The sequence below is a fragment of the Osmerus eperlanus genome, chromosome 11, assembly GCF_963692335.1.
Source record: "Osmerus eperlanus chromosome 11, fOsmEpe2.1, whole genome shotgun sequence".
NCBI classification, from domain to species: domain Eukaryota; kingdom Metazoa; phylum Chordata; class Actinopteri; order Osmeriformes; family Osmeridae; genus Osmerus; species Osmerus eperlanus.
The window spans coordinates 6419114-6432549 of NC_085028.1; the positions used below are offsets into that span (position 1 = coordinate 6419114).

The 13436-nt window shown below is 47.7% G+C and overlaps 1 protein-coding gene across 1 annotated transcript; it reads left to right on the forward strand.

Moving 5' to 3' along the window:
- The first annotated feature begins 1061 nt into the window (after positions 1-1061).
- On the forward strand, positions 1062-13436 carry scn4ba (sodium channel, voltage-gated, type IV, beta a). Its single transcript, XM_062472739.1, has 5 exons — positions 1062-1929; positions 7001-7164; positions 7765-7984; positions 8182-8311; positions 8741-13436. Exons 1-5 carry the CDS (start codon positions 1836-1838, stop codon positions 8832-8834), a joined length of 702 nt encoding a protein of 233 aa, XP_062328723.1. The 5' UTR covers positions 1062-1835; the 3' UTR covers positions 8835-13436.

The window sequence follows — 13436 nt, forward strand, 5'->3', positions numbered from 1 at the left end:
CCGACTCCTTTCCTCTCCTCTCCCCTCCTTTCCTCTCCCCACCTCACCCCTCTTTTCCTCTGCTCTCGGCTCCCCTCCTCTACACTCCTCTCCCCTCCTCACCCCTCCTCTCCCCTCCTCACCCCTCCTCTCCCCTCCTCACCCCTCCTCTCCTCTCCCCTCCTCACCCCTCCTCTCCTCTCCCCTCCTCACCCCTCCTTTCCTCTCCTAGCTTCTCCCCTCCTCTCCTTTACTCTCCTATCGTCTCCCCTCCTCTCCTCTCCCTTCATCTCCTCTCCTCTCACTTTATCTCCTCTCCCTTCCCTTCTTCGTCTCCTGGTCTATCCACCCTGCTCCTTCCCTGGGCCTGCTTGGCTGGGGGGGAGAACTGAGAGAAGGGGGGAGGAGAACATGGGTGAGAGAGAGAAATAAGGATAGAAAAGAGATTGGGAGATCAAATATAGAAGACAGTAGTACTAAAGTGTGTGTAGTTTGGGGTTGGGGGGCAGTGTTTGGGGAGAAGCCATAAGGAATGCTACATTTAGCTAAAGGAAGATTTAGTTGCACAGTCAGGTGGAGAGACTGCAGAGGAAGGGAGAGGTAGCAGGAACAAGGGATGAAGGAACGGAAAAGGAAGTGAGAATGCTCTGTAACCTGTAATACCAGTACGCCCAGCCTATAGCTCTGTCCACTTCCTTGTGAAACCAGTGACAACCCCCCCTCTCCCCCCCCCCACACACACACACACCACACAGCTTAGTCAGCGGAGTCAGTGTGTGTGTGTGTGTGTGTTTGTTTCTGTGTGTGCGTGTGTCTGCATACATGTTTTATAGCTTTTTTAGCCCCCAGGTGCCCCCCTCCTTCTGCCTTCCCTTCCCCGCTCACACTCTCTCTCCCCCCGTCTCCCTTGCTCTCTCTCTCCCCCCTCTCTCTCACTCTTTCTTCTCTATATCTCACTCTCCGTCTCCTTCTATCGCTCCCTCTCTCTCTCTCTCTCTCTCTCTCTCTCTCTCTCTCTCTCTCTCTCTCTCTCTCTCTCTCTCTCTCTCTCTCTCTCTCTCTCTCTCTCTCTCTCTCCTGCAGTAGCTCTCCTCGTTCTCTCCTTTTTGCGCCGGCAGGAGCGACACACTCACGCACGCACACACACATCACCATTCTCCCTGCCTGCCTGCCTGCCTCCCTGCCTCCCGCCTGTCTGCTGCCTGCATTCTGTGCTGCGCTCTTCGCTTTGCCTGCCTAAAAAACCCTGGCCCGGCTGGCTGGCTGGCTCTGCTCCAGGCTGTTTGTCCCAGCGCACGTCTCTGTCTCTGGGGCTGGACTGAGAGCTCACCTCCCCGGCTGCCTCAAGTCTGGTTCTCCTGATCTGCAGGCGAGACAGATCTCTGCTTCGCTACCTGCCGCTCGGGCTGGGACCTCCGCCGACTTGATAATCACTGCTGCGTCCCTGTTTGGGAGAGAGTGATTGAAGAGCAGAGAGGAGAGAGAGAGAGAGAGAGAAGAGAGAGAGAGAGAGAGAGAGAGAGAGAGAGAGAGAGAGAGAGAGAGACTGAAAAATCTGCGACATTCATCCTTCCATTTTTTTTTTTTTTCTGTCTGTCTGGGAATGTTCCTCACCGGCCAGAACTCCACCACTTCTCTTTAAAAATATATTTTTCACTCTCTTGTGCTCTACATCCACGGGTCTCAGCGCAAAGCAGGGGAGCGTTGGAGGGAGGGACTTAGAGAAGAAGCCTTTCCTTCATCAGTTTGCTCTACCTCATCATCTATCCCACACACTCCACAACCGACAAACACGCTCACACACACACACACACAGATTGAGGGTAGCTGTAGCGGACGGACAGACAGAAGTGGACATGAGGAGGACAGGGAGAGAGCGGGCACCCCTGCCCAGGTGTTTACAGACTGGAGATGTCATTCACGCCACGCTGGTCATCTCTCTAATGCTGGGTGAGTCTCTCATCTATATTCACTCAACTCGTTCTCTGTCTTTTTCCCTCTCTCTTACTCTCTCTCTCTCTCTCCTTGCCTCTCTTCCTTCCTTGTATCCTTTTTTAAATCTATTTTCCTCTGTCTCTATCTTTTTCTCTATCCCTCCTTCTGTCCCCCTCTCTCTCTCTCTCTCTGTCAGTCTGTCAGTCTGTCTGTCTGTCCATTCCCAGCTTGGTGTTGTTGTTGGTTGAAAGGGTAGCATGTCTGTTTACAAGTCACCGAACAGGGAGGGGAGAAGTGGACTTTCTATATTGGGACTGTGTGTGTGTGTGTGTGTTTGTGTGTGTGTGTGTGTTCCTGTGTGTGTGTGCTTGTGTGTGTGTGTGTCATCTCCTTAACAGGAAATCAATACCACAGTTTAAATGGAATTGAACATTCCTGGCACCCTTGACGCATCATGAACCTCTACAGAACAGCCTTGACCCTGTCGTTAACCCTGGGGGGGGGGGCTAGGGGGTACTCTGAAGAAGCATTAGGACACTCAGAAACCCATACAACGTGACATCAATGGTAAACAAAGCCAAATCATTGTCTGTGTAGGGAACTTTTTGTGGAATCATTTGGCTGTATCAGAATGCTGTTTACACTACCTTAAAAAGTGATTTGCGCCATCACGCCAAAAAGCTATACTCATCCAATTACTATGGACCTTCCAGCCCCCCACCATGCTTGTCTGTGTTGCCATGGACACCCAGCCTGACAGTATTCCCCTGGGGTGTGTCATCTCTGTGTGTTATTATTGTCAAGGTGAAATAGAGGCTGTGCAACTAGGCCAAGTCTGTCCTCACTGCTGGCAGAGCAGGGGTTAATATGTATGGGACCATACAAGGCTCTAGAGTATGGACGAGTTTTGAAAGTTTGTGTGAGTGTGTGTGTGAGAGAAAGAGAGAGTGATTGTGTGTGTATGAACATGTGTATGTGTGTGTGTGTCAGTATGTGTGTGAAAGGATCTGTTTGTGTGTGACTCACAGACGGATGAATGGATAGATAGAGGCAGTGTAGTGAATCAAAAAATGTACCGTACTGTATAAAACAAAATCCCTTTATTTCCTCCAGCTCAAAGCAGCTGTCAGCACATATGTACAAGTTCAAGACAAAATCAAAGTATTTATTACATATATGTAACATATATATCAACATAGCCTTTGCAAGCACAGGGAGAAGCTTTGAATTCAAGGTGCTAGATAGCTTTTGTTAAGTCTTTAGATAGGGCTCCTATGGCCTTGATGTTCAATATTATAGTTAATATAGCAGGGTAAACATTATTTATTATATTCAGAACATTCAAACCAGTATAAAAGTAATATAGAAATCTTTATTTGTAATATTTAATTATTGTTAATTGATCAGTGGTTAACTGATCAATTACATAACACCATGTCTACACTGGCAGGTTGGGTATATCTTCGAGCTAGAGAATCTGATTATATAGGTATATAGAAGGTGAAGAGGTCTCTCTCGGGTTCTAATCCCCCTTCCTCGTATGTCACTTTGGACGAAAGGGTCTGAATGCTAAATTAATATATTGTACATTACCGTAAAACCCCAAAGCTAACCTGGCAACCCAAATCAAACCTGTTCAATTGTAGCCATACCCATAATTCCCTCAGTGGTCCTGTTGAATACACCACAGCTGTGATATGCCATGCTAATCTGAGATTACCCTGACCTCAACATCTGTCTTCATACACACACACGCACACACACACAGGCACACACACACACACGCACACACACACAGGCACACACACACACACACACACGCACACACACACAGGTACACACACACGCGCACACACACACACAGGCACACACTCTTAGCTCATCTACATACTGAAGGCCTGGTTCATCCCATGCACATTCGGAACCAGATTAAGAATCCAGTCCAATCTCATCTAATCTATCACAGCTGTTCCCCACTCTGTGGCATGAAGTGCAGGTGTGTGTGCAGAGTATGTATGTGTGTAAATATGTTTGAGTTTGTACTTGTGTTTGTGTGTGTCTGTGGGGATTGTGTGTATGTGTGTTGCAGTGTATGAGTGTGTAAACTGTACATTTGTGTGCATTTGTGTTGTGTGCGTGTGTGTGTGTGAGAGAGAGAGTTGTCAGATTCAAGGTTTTGGTCGAGACATTTACTGCATGTAATCATGACTGTCAGGTGACAGTCATGGCAGTCATGGCAGTTTTGATATTTGCCATGTCTACACTGGCAACCCAAAGCTAACCTGGCAACCCAAAGCTACCCTGGCAACCCAAAGCTACCCTGGCAACAAAAGCTAACGTGGCAACGAAAAATTGTAGCCATACCCATTATTCCCTCAGTGGTCCTGTTGAATACACCACAGCTGTGATATGCCATGCCAATCTGAGATTACCCTAACCTCAACATCTGTCTTCATACATACACACACACACACTGACACACACACACACCTGTGTTATATGTTCCTAATCGGCTATGGTTGTGAACACCTAGAGTGATTAGATTAGAATTGATTAGACAATTGTCCTATGATGGTCTTATTGGCTGTTGCCAATTTCCTCCATATCTCTTTACCTCTCTTCCACCACTTCCCTCTATCCCTCCATCCTCTCTTTACCTCTCTTCCACCACTTCCCTCTATCCCTCCATCCTCTCTTTACCTCTCTTCCACCACGTCCCTCTATCCCTCCATCCTCTCTTCTACCCTCTCCAGCTATCACTCCTTCTGCACTCCAACCTCCCCTTCTCTCTCTCCACCTCTCCTCTACCACCTCTCTCAATCTCACAGTCCTCTTCTGTGCCCCCATGCCTCATTCTCTCTCTTCCTGCCCTTCTAAACCCCCTCCCTGCCTCCCTCTCTTCTCTCCCATCCCTCACATTTTCATTTCTTCCACACTCTCTCCTCTGCCCATTCCTGGGCCTTTCCCCTCCGCACCATAAACTCATTTAATAATTCATCCTTTCTTCTTTGCCTCTCATTCCTCTCAGCTCCTGTGTTTACCACATCTTTACTTCTTCCTACTCCCCTCTCTTTCCTCCTCTCTTCTCTCCGCTCCTCACCTCCACCCCCTCTACCTCCTCTCCTCTTGTTCCTTTTCTCCTCTATTTCCTCTCCTCCTTTTCTTTTCCTCCCATCTTTCTCTTCGTCCTCTCTTTCCGCTCCTCCTGCGGGTTTTCTTCTCCTCTATTTGCTCTCATTTCTTTCTTTTCCTCCCTATCCATCTGGTCGTCCTCCAGATAACAGTCAGCATTGCTTTACATTGTAATAGAGGTGGGCACAGCTCTTCCACCTGCATTCCACCAAATGCAGGTGGAAGAGCATGTGACCGCAGATCAAGAGGTCTCGGGTGGGGCGTCTGCTAAATGAATACATTGTCATGGGCAACAGTTAGGTTGGAAATGCTTAGACGACGGAAGGCAAGTCTAATTGAGGGAGACACCTCGACACAGCGAGTCTGGTCAGAGGAATGTAATGTTGAGCTGGGATGAGTGGGTTATTAATAGCGTGGAGCTGTGCTGTGTGCAGGACACATGATGTGTGTGTGTGTGTAGGACACATGGTGAGAATACCATTGCCTGCTGTGTCACTCCAAACATGGCCGCCAAACTGCAGGAAGCAGAGATAGCAGTCTGCCCTCAGTCTCCTCCCCCTCAATGTGCGTGTGCGTCAGTGTGTGCGCCTCTCAGTGTCAATGTGTGTCCGTTTCAGAGTGCACGTGTGTGTGTCTCCTTTAAACCAATCCAGTTAAAGTGTGTCCTTGCGGGGGTTGACAGCCACAGCAAGAGACGCCATAGATTACCCTGCGTGTCTCTGCTCTTGAGCCTGGGGGCCGCTCTCCTTCATCAGGGGTCACACCCTGCTTTCATGAAGGACACACATCTCTCCCTGCCTGCTGTGTCAGAGCCTCGCATGTCTGTGGTGTGGTTTGCAAAGAGGCTTGAGGAAGATAACTGACACAAGTTAAGTTACCTGTCATGGTCATTTTCTGTCAAGTTGGAAATCATTTCCCCTCTGTATTTTGTCAGAAGGGAATTGTTTTGTCAGGGCCTCTGTATCAGAATCAGTGGGAATTGTGTTTGTCATTCTAAGGGTCAGTCCTTGTGTCTTGTGTCTGTGTGTCTATACAGGGTCAGTCCTTGTGTCTGTGTGTCTATACCAGGGTCAGTCCTTGTGTCTGTGTGTCTATACCAGGGTCAGTCCTTGTGTCTTGTATCTATACCAGGGTCAGTCCTTGTGTCTTGTATCTATACTAGGGTCAGTTGTTGTGTCTTGTGTCTATACCAGGGTCAGTCCTTGTGTCTTGTATCTATACCAGGGTCAGTCCTTGTGTCTGTGTGTCTATACCAGGGTCAGTCCTTGTGTCTTGTATCTATACCAGGGTCAGTCCTTGTGTCTTGTGTCTGTGTGTCTATACAGGGTCAGTCCTTGTGTCTGTGTGTCTATACCAGGGTCAGTCCTTGTGTCTGTGTGTCTATACCAGGGTCAGTCCTTGTGTCTGTGTGTCTATACCAGGGTCAGTCCTTGTGTCTTGTATCTATACCAGGGTCAGTCCTTGTGTCTTGTATCTATACCAGGGTCAGTCCTTGTGTCTTGTATCTATACCAGGGTCAGTCCTTGTGTCTTGTATCTATACTAGGGTCAGTTGTTGTGTCTTGTGTCTATACCAGGGTCAGTCCTTGTGTCTTGTATCTATACTAGGGTCAGTTGTTGTGTCTTGTGTCTATACCAGGGTCAGTCCTTGTGTCTTGTATCTATACTAGGTTCAGTTGTTGTGTCTTGTGTCTATACCAGGGTCAGTCCTTGTGTCTTGTATCTATACTAGGTTCAGTTGTTGTGTCTTGTGTCTGTACCAGGTGTGTGGTGTGCCCAGGGTCAGTCCTTGTGTCTTGTGTCTGTACCAGGTGTGTGGTGTGCCCAGGGTCAGTCCTTGTGTCTTGTGTCTGTACCAGGTGTGTGGTGTGCCCAGGGTCAGTCCTTGTGTCTTGTGTCTGTACCAGGTGTGTGGTGTGCCCAGGGTCAGTCCTTGTGTCTTGTGTCTGTACCAGGTGTGTGGTGTGCCCAGGGTCTGGAGGTGTCCACAGGGAAGGTGTCCTTCGTGGAGGCGATGAACGGCAGCACAGTCCTACTGCCCTGCACCTACGCCAGCTGCATTGGCATCAAGAACCTCTACTTCAACTGGCACTACAACGACAATGGCACCATGAACAGGGTCCGCCACACGCAACATGATGACTCCATGACCCCTGACCCCGACACACTGATCTAACCCTGACCCTTGACACTGTTAAATCCTGACTCCAAGCCTGACGCCATCACTGGCCAACCCTGACCACCATCTCACTGTCCAAGCCTGACCTCAACACTGTCCAACATTGTCCCCTACCCAACTGTGGGAGTCAATGTTACCGTTGCATGAAACGTGTAGTGCTAGGTTGTTTATTCAGACTTAGTACAGATGTGATGAAGTGAAACTTTTAATCATTTGTCCTTTCCTTCTCTCCTCCCTCTCTTCCCTCTCCTCTCACTGCCTTCCTTTGTCATCTATCTTTCTTTCTGTTCCCGCTGCGCTGCCTTCTCATCCTCTCCCCTCCCCTTCATCCCTCTCTCCCCTCCCCACTATCCTTCTCTCCCCTCCCCACCCTCATTCTCTCCCCCTCCACCATCCCTCTCTCCCACTCTTCCATACTTCTCACACCTCCCCTCCATTACTCTTTTACCTTCTATCCATCCCCCTCTACCCCCTCCAACACCCCTCTCTCCTCCCCTCCCCTCCCTCTTTCTCTCTCCCCCTCCACCCCTCTCTCCCCAGCTGTGTGAGGGCATGATCCCATCGGAGGGGATGGAGCCCAGGGTGTACGTGTACCACGAGAGGGTGGACTTTGTGGGTTCCAGCAAGATCAACAACATCTCCATCCTGCTGTGGAACGTGACCTTCGAGGACGAGGGCGAATACGTCTGCTTCGCACGCAACCCCAAGGAGAAGAACCGCAACCACAGCGCCATCTACAGGCTCTACGTGGTCGGGGAGCGTAAGACAGACCACGCTAATATATACTGTTACAAATGCTCCCACACTGTGCACACACTTTCCCACATTCTTAAATGTGCCCTCGGGCATTTTTGCAGACAAACCTGCCATGCCGTCCTAATTTCTGTCCATATATCTTTACTCCTCTCTCCCCCCCCCACACACACACACTCTCCGTCTCTCTGTTTTTCTCTGCAGTGAAAGAGGTGGACACCACCTTAACCACCATCATTGTGTCTGTGGTGGGTGGAGTCATCGGCTTGATTATAGTTGTCATGGTGGTCAAAGCCCTGGTTCAGAACTTCGTGCTCAAGGACCAGGATAAGAAGTAAGCGTTGTAGCGACTGCTGTGGGAGGAATTTAGGATATCTTATGTGCTTATGTTCATCGCAATCAGTAGGTTAGCTGATCTCTTTCATTACTCATTTGTATACTTTGGGTTCCTACTGTAATCAATATTGTGTATCCATGACAGTCCTGGAAAGAGCAGGTTCTTATCATATCAGAACTCCTAGAAGCTAGGCCTGACTACTGGTGGCGAAAAAGCACAGAGCAAATCCTCGATTTCTCCCACACCACTCTCGGAGACGACAGAAACTGCTAAGCTTTCAAATAGAAAGGAGCTGCATTGCATCAGAACTGGCAAAACTCTTTGGAAATGTCTTCAGTATGTGACAGAATATCTCTCTTTCGTTTGTGCTCTCCCTCTCCTTCTCTATTTCTCTCTCGCCCACTCACTCTCTCTCTCTCTCTTCAGTAAAGAGTGCCTTGTGAGCTCTTCAGGAAATGACAACACAGAAAACGGATTATCAGGAGCCAAAGGAGACGACAAAGCAACACCAAAGGCATGAAGACGTCCGTGTGTTTGTAGCCATGTGTGGACGTGCTGGATGGATGACCTTGCACACGTGTATATGTACACTTGCAAATATGACAGAGCTAGAGAACGAAATATATATATAATATATTATATAAGCCTACTGTAGGTGAAAAACAATGTCATGTAAAATATATATTTTAGATTTTGCTTGGGATTTTGAGGTAGACAAAAGGTGTTCCTGCTGGATCCAACACAGACCAATGACCCCTTACGATTCTGCAATCTGAAAATCAGAATGTAAAACATTTACGTGATATGTCATAGAATCAGGCTGTAACCTGGACCATAGTGAGCCAGCACTTCTCTTGAGAACTGTGGAACCTTCTAGAATACTCTGATGTTCTCTTCACTTCTGCACTGACCCACCAGACAGTATCACCCACAAACTGCCATAGACTACTGACTGCCATACTGTATACAGTAGTTAGCTAGCACAAGATATGTATACAAGATATAGGACAATTCCAACCAGACACAGTCACTGCTCTGACCACACAGAACCCATGTTCAGTACAACACTGCCCCATGGCTGCCTGAAGCCAAAACACACTATTGACTCATGGTCCTGGTCCAGGTACTGGTTTTAGTTCTAGATCTGGACTTGGACCTGGACCTGAGTCCTGGGTCCTGGGGTCTGTTTGTGGTTCTGGTCCAGGTTCTGAGGAAGCTCTAAAGACTGTTAGAGGAAGTGGAAGGGTTCCATCAGGGTCAGGGGTCACAGCCTGGGAGTTTAGGTCCAGATTCAGGGTTCCAGTCAGTTGCTACGACTGGGCAGAGAGAGGAGAGGTCATTGGATCATGTGTTGGATCTGGCCAAGCACTTTTCTGATCTGACTGATTTATTGATTCTTTTTATTATTTTGCTTTAGATGAAACACAGGTGCCTGGTTTTGCTTTTAGCTCCCTTTGTGTTAGGGAGGAATGACACTGCTATAAAACACCCCTTCCAAATTCTCGAGTACTCACCCCTTCAAAAGACAATCCCTGGAAACAAACCTCCATATAGAGAAGAATTACTTTTATTTGCTGCTTTAATAATAACTAACAAATGATTTTTTTTAGCATGTGTTCTGTTTTTTATGTGTAGCACATAGCAGCTATGATATCGGGTTTACCTGAGAGAAGTGTCATAGATGGGGGCCGATGACGTTTGAACTTAAGCTGACCTGTGGGAGCAGAATGCCCCCCCCCACCCGACCCACCAGCCGGGTCAGGAATCACACGAATATCCTGTTCCTGCTGGGGGTTCTGTCTGTTGTTTACAAAGTGACTCACGTGCATCTCAACCAAGTCACCTTCCCTTGAAGTGAACCTAGGTGGGTTTATAGAAAGAAACTCTGTAAATAATCCTGTAAAAGTGAACCCTGTCGTGTGACCAGCAGCACAAGGTGAAGACAGAGATGCTGCTGGTTCTACTTTCGGCTCTGTCGTGGTCTGTTGGTTTAGAATCGAAGACGCCATGGAATTTATACATACCCCTATTTATACATACACTACACAGTGTAGTTGGAGTAACCTGAGTATTATCGTAGCTGCAGTATACTGTCAGTATTGTTGAACGTCCATTAGGCAAGCTTTAACATTTTGATTGTGGTGACATTTATTTGAGCTTAATTTCACCAGACTGTAGACAGTAAGGAATAATGTAATGATTTAGCATAAGCTTTGATCCAAAGTGACATGCGAGGGGGGGACAGGGGGACTTGAACCTGAAACTCTTTGACCTGCTGTCGAATGAGAGCCATACCTTTTGTCCATGTCACAGAAAGCTACAAATGTCAAAAGTATTTCATAGGTGATGTTGTTTTGTGGTTTGTGGACTATTTGGGGGTAACAATTGTCTGGGTCAACATTGTATCATTATGTTACCACATCGCATTGATGTCCTTGTTTGTGCTCTAGCTTTTTGTTGGTAGTTAGGGATGTGATGGGCTCCTTATTCAGGTACTTTACTCTTAATCTCTCCGATCATCACCGATCTAGAATGTTCTTTAGGGGAGGGGAGGAGCCAGAGGAGAATACAGGAAGTTTTGTTGTCCTGGTGAGGTTAGGGGAGGGGCCACGGTGATCCTGAAGGGAGGCATAGAATGCCAGTTTCCTGTCTGGGCAAAACAGCTTCCTGTCTGGGCAATCCAGTTGACTTTTTGGGCTTTGCACCATCATCACCGCTAGTTACAAGCAGCCAACAGTTATTCTGCACCTTGTTTAGGTGAATGATGTGTTGAAGCTAAAACAGAAAAACTGTATCCTGATGTGACCTCTTAGTATACAGACTAGGAGATCTGTGCTTGGGTTTTACCCTGGTGTGTCAACTCTGGTTCCTTCCCTTCTCCCTCCCCCCCTCCCCCCCTTCTCCCTCCCCCCCTCCCCCCCTTCTCCCTCCCTCCCTCCCTCCCTTCCTCTCCCCCTGGGGTAACTGTACACCTTGCAGAAGTTCTTGACTAGCACTTGACTTAACCTGTGATCAGGAGCTCTGGCCGTGGTGTGGCCAGGATAAGCTTTTAGCCTGGGCGTTGCCATACCAACACTCAAATGTCTGGGGTGACAGAATTGTGGTATAGTTTGCTTTACGTTGTGCGGATGTGTGGTATGGTGGCGCTCTGCCTGACCTATGCACGACCTGCCGAAAGGTCATAGTTCATCTTCTTGCCTTGGTTTTACCCTAAACAAACCCTGTGAATGTTAAACACGCAAGGAGGCAATTTTAGGCTTGATTGTATTACCAGAAGCAGCACATAAACACACACGTGCTCCCCTCTCTCAGTCTCACACACACACATGCTTATCTTCTCTCTCTCTCTCTCTCTCTCTCTCTCTCTCTCTCTCTCTCTCTCTCTCTCTCTCTCTCTCTCTCTCTCTCTCTCTCTCTCTCTCTCTCTCTCTCTCTCTCTCTCTCTCTCTCTCTCTCTCTCTCTCTCTCTCTCTCTCTCTCTCTCTCTTACATATACACTGTCCTCTCTCTGTCTCTATGTCTCTCTCTCACACACACACAAATAGTATATTGCCTCCTTGTTTTGCTAGAAAAGTGTTTCTCTGAGTGAAGGAGGGACATTCAAAGTCCTTTAAGGAAAAGCAATACTGCTGCCTCGTTCCTGTCAGTGTCACTGTTGGAACAAACTGCTGTGGTCAGGGATCATTCATTCACCACCAAACCATTCATGTATGTCCCAGTTTTAGTTATTTAGCTGTTTAATCCTTGTGTGTGTCTTATAGGACAAATTGTGTGCTTTTCACTACAAACTTTAGCTGAGGTGGGATATTAAGATATGTTCCGCCCCCCCCCCGTCTATCTCTGCTCCAATCACTGCTCTTCTTTCTAGTAGTAATGCCTGCTCCAGCCCCTTATATTACGAGCAAATCCACAAGCTCTGAGCTCTGCTGGTCATGCCTGATGGCTGCAGCAGAGACGAGCTAGGCCTGTGAGAGGCCAGACGCAGTGGCGCATCATATGCTGCATGTTTTATAATACTGCATGCAGCTCAACACTGCCCTCTGGTGGCAGCTTCCGGTACTCGATACACTCAGACAGTCTGACCTTACACTTACCAGGGACACTGTTGGACACCACTGTTGCTCGGCTGGTGGGAACCACCATGCTGAAGCTAACGGGGCATCTTCAAAGACAAGCATTTTTATTTGTCATAAAAGAAAAGAAAATACTTCACAAAAAATATGATACTATAAAAATATTCAAACTATATTTTGTTAGAAGTTAGGATGGGCTCAACCCTACCAGTACAAACTGAAATCTGGCAGCTGCAGGATGGGATTACACTCCAGGTTCCTCCTTTATATTTGGATTGAAGGTAGATTTGATAGGAACTACCCTTACTGCCGGAGCAACCACTCCACTGCCAAGCCAGGAGTCTACTGGTCAGCTCCTCACTTCCCACATTCCACAGCAGAGCAGACCAACAAGGCTGGTCTGGTGTCAGGTCACCTGATCAATCTGCCTCCGGTTCTCAACCGGAACCATGACTTTACGTCTGACCCTGAATCAGTGAGGTGGAGGTGTCTCAACCTCCACCTCTCCTGCAGAAATCTCTTTTGCCCAACTGCATTTTAACCAGGCTGAGAAAGCCCAAGGCCCCATGTGGTCTATATTTATCTCTTCTTACAATTGATGTTCAGGTGACAAAATGTGATCATATCCCCTAATATCGTTTACTGGCCACATGATCAGAGAACGCTGGCTGAGGCTTCACTGCTCTTTAGCTCCACACACACACACACACACACACATTTTGTAGGTGTGCAGTTTGTGATCGTCTCTCCATACACAAACAGTGGTCAGTCAGACAGGTGGTCAGACAGACAGGTGGTCAGACAGACATGTGGTCAGACAGACAGGTGGTCAGACATGGAGGTCTGGTCTGAATACACACCACCCTCTCTGTAATGGGGTCACTGACTGGACTGTCAACACGCTCGCCTGACCACATCTACAATGAAAGTCTAACCTTCCTCTGTACCTGTATTCTGTATGTTCCTCCTCCTCGTGGCTATGCACCTCAAAGTATATATAAGGGAAATACCAGTTTGAATAAAAATGACAGATAATTGTGAACATAGAA

Coding starts and splice junctions, on each gene's coding strand:
- scn4ba (XM_062472739.1), top strand. CDS start 1,836: ATGAGGAGGACAGGGAGAGAGCGGGCACCCCTGCCCAGGTGTTTACAG. Junction 1,930..7,000: donor GGTCATCTCTCTAATGCTGG/GTGAGTCTCTCA, acceptor TGTCTGTACCAG/GTGTGTGGTGTGCCCAGGGT. Junction 7,165..7,764: donor ACAATGGCACCATGAACAGG/GTCCGCCACACG, acceptor CTCTCTCCCCAG/CTGTGTGAGGGCATGATCCC.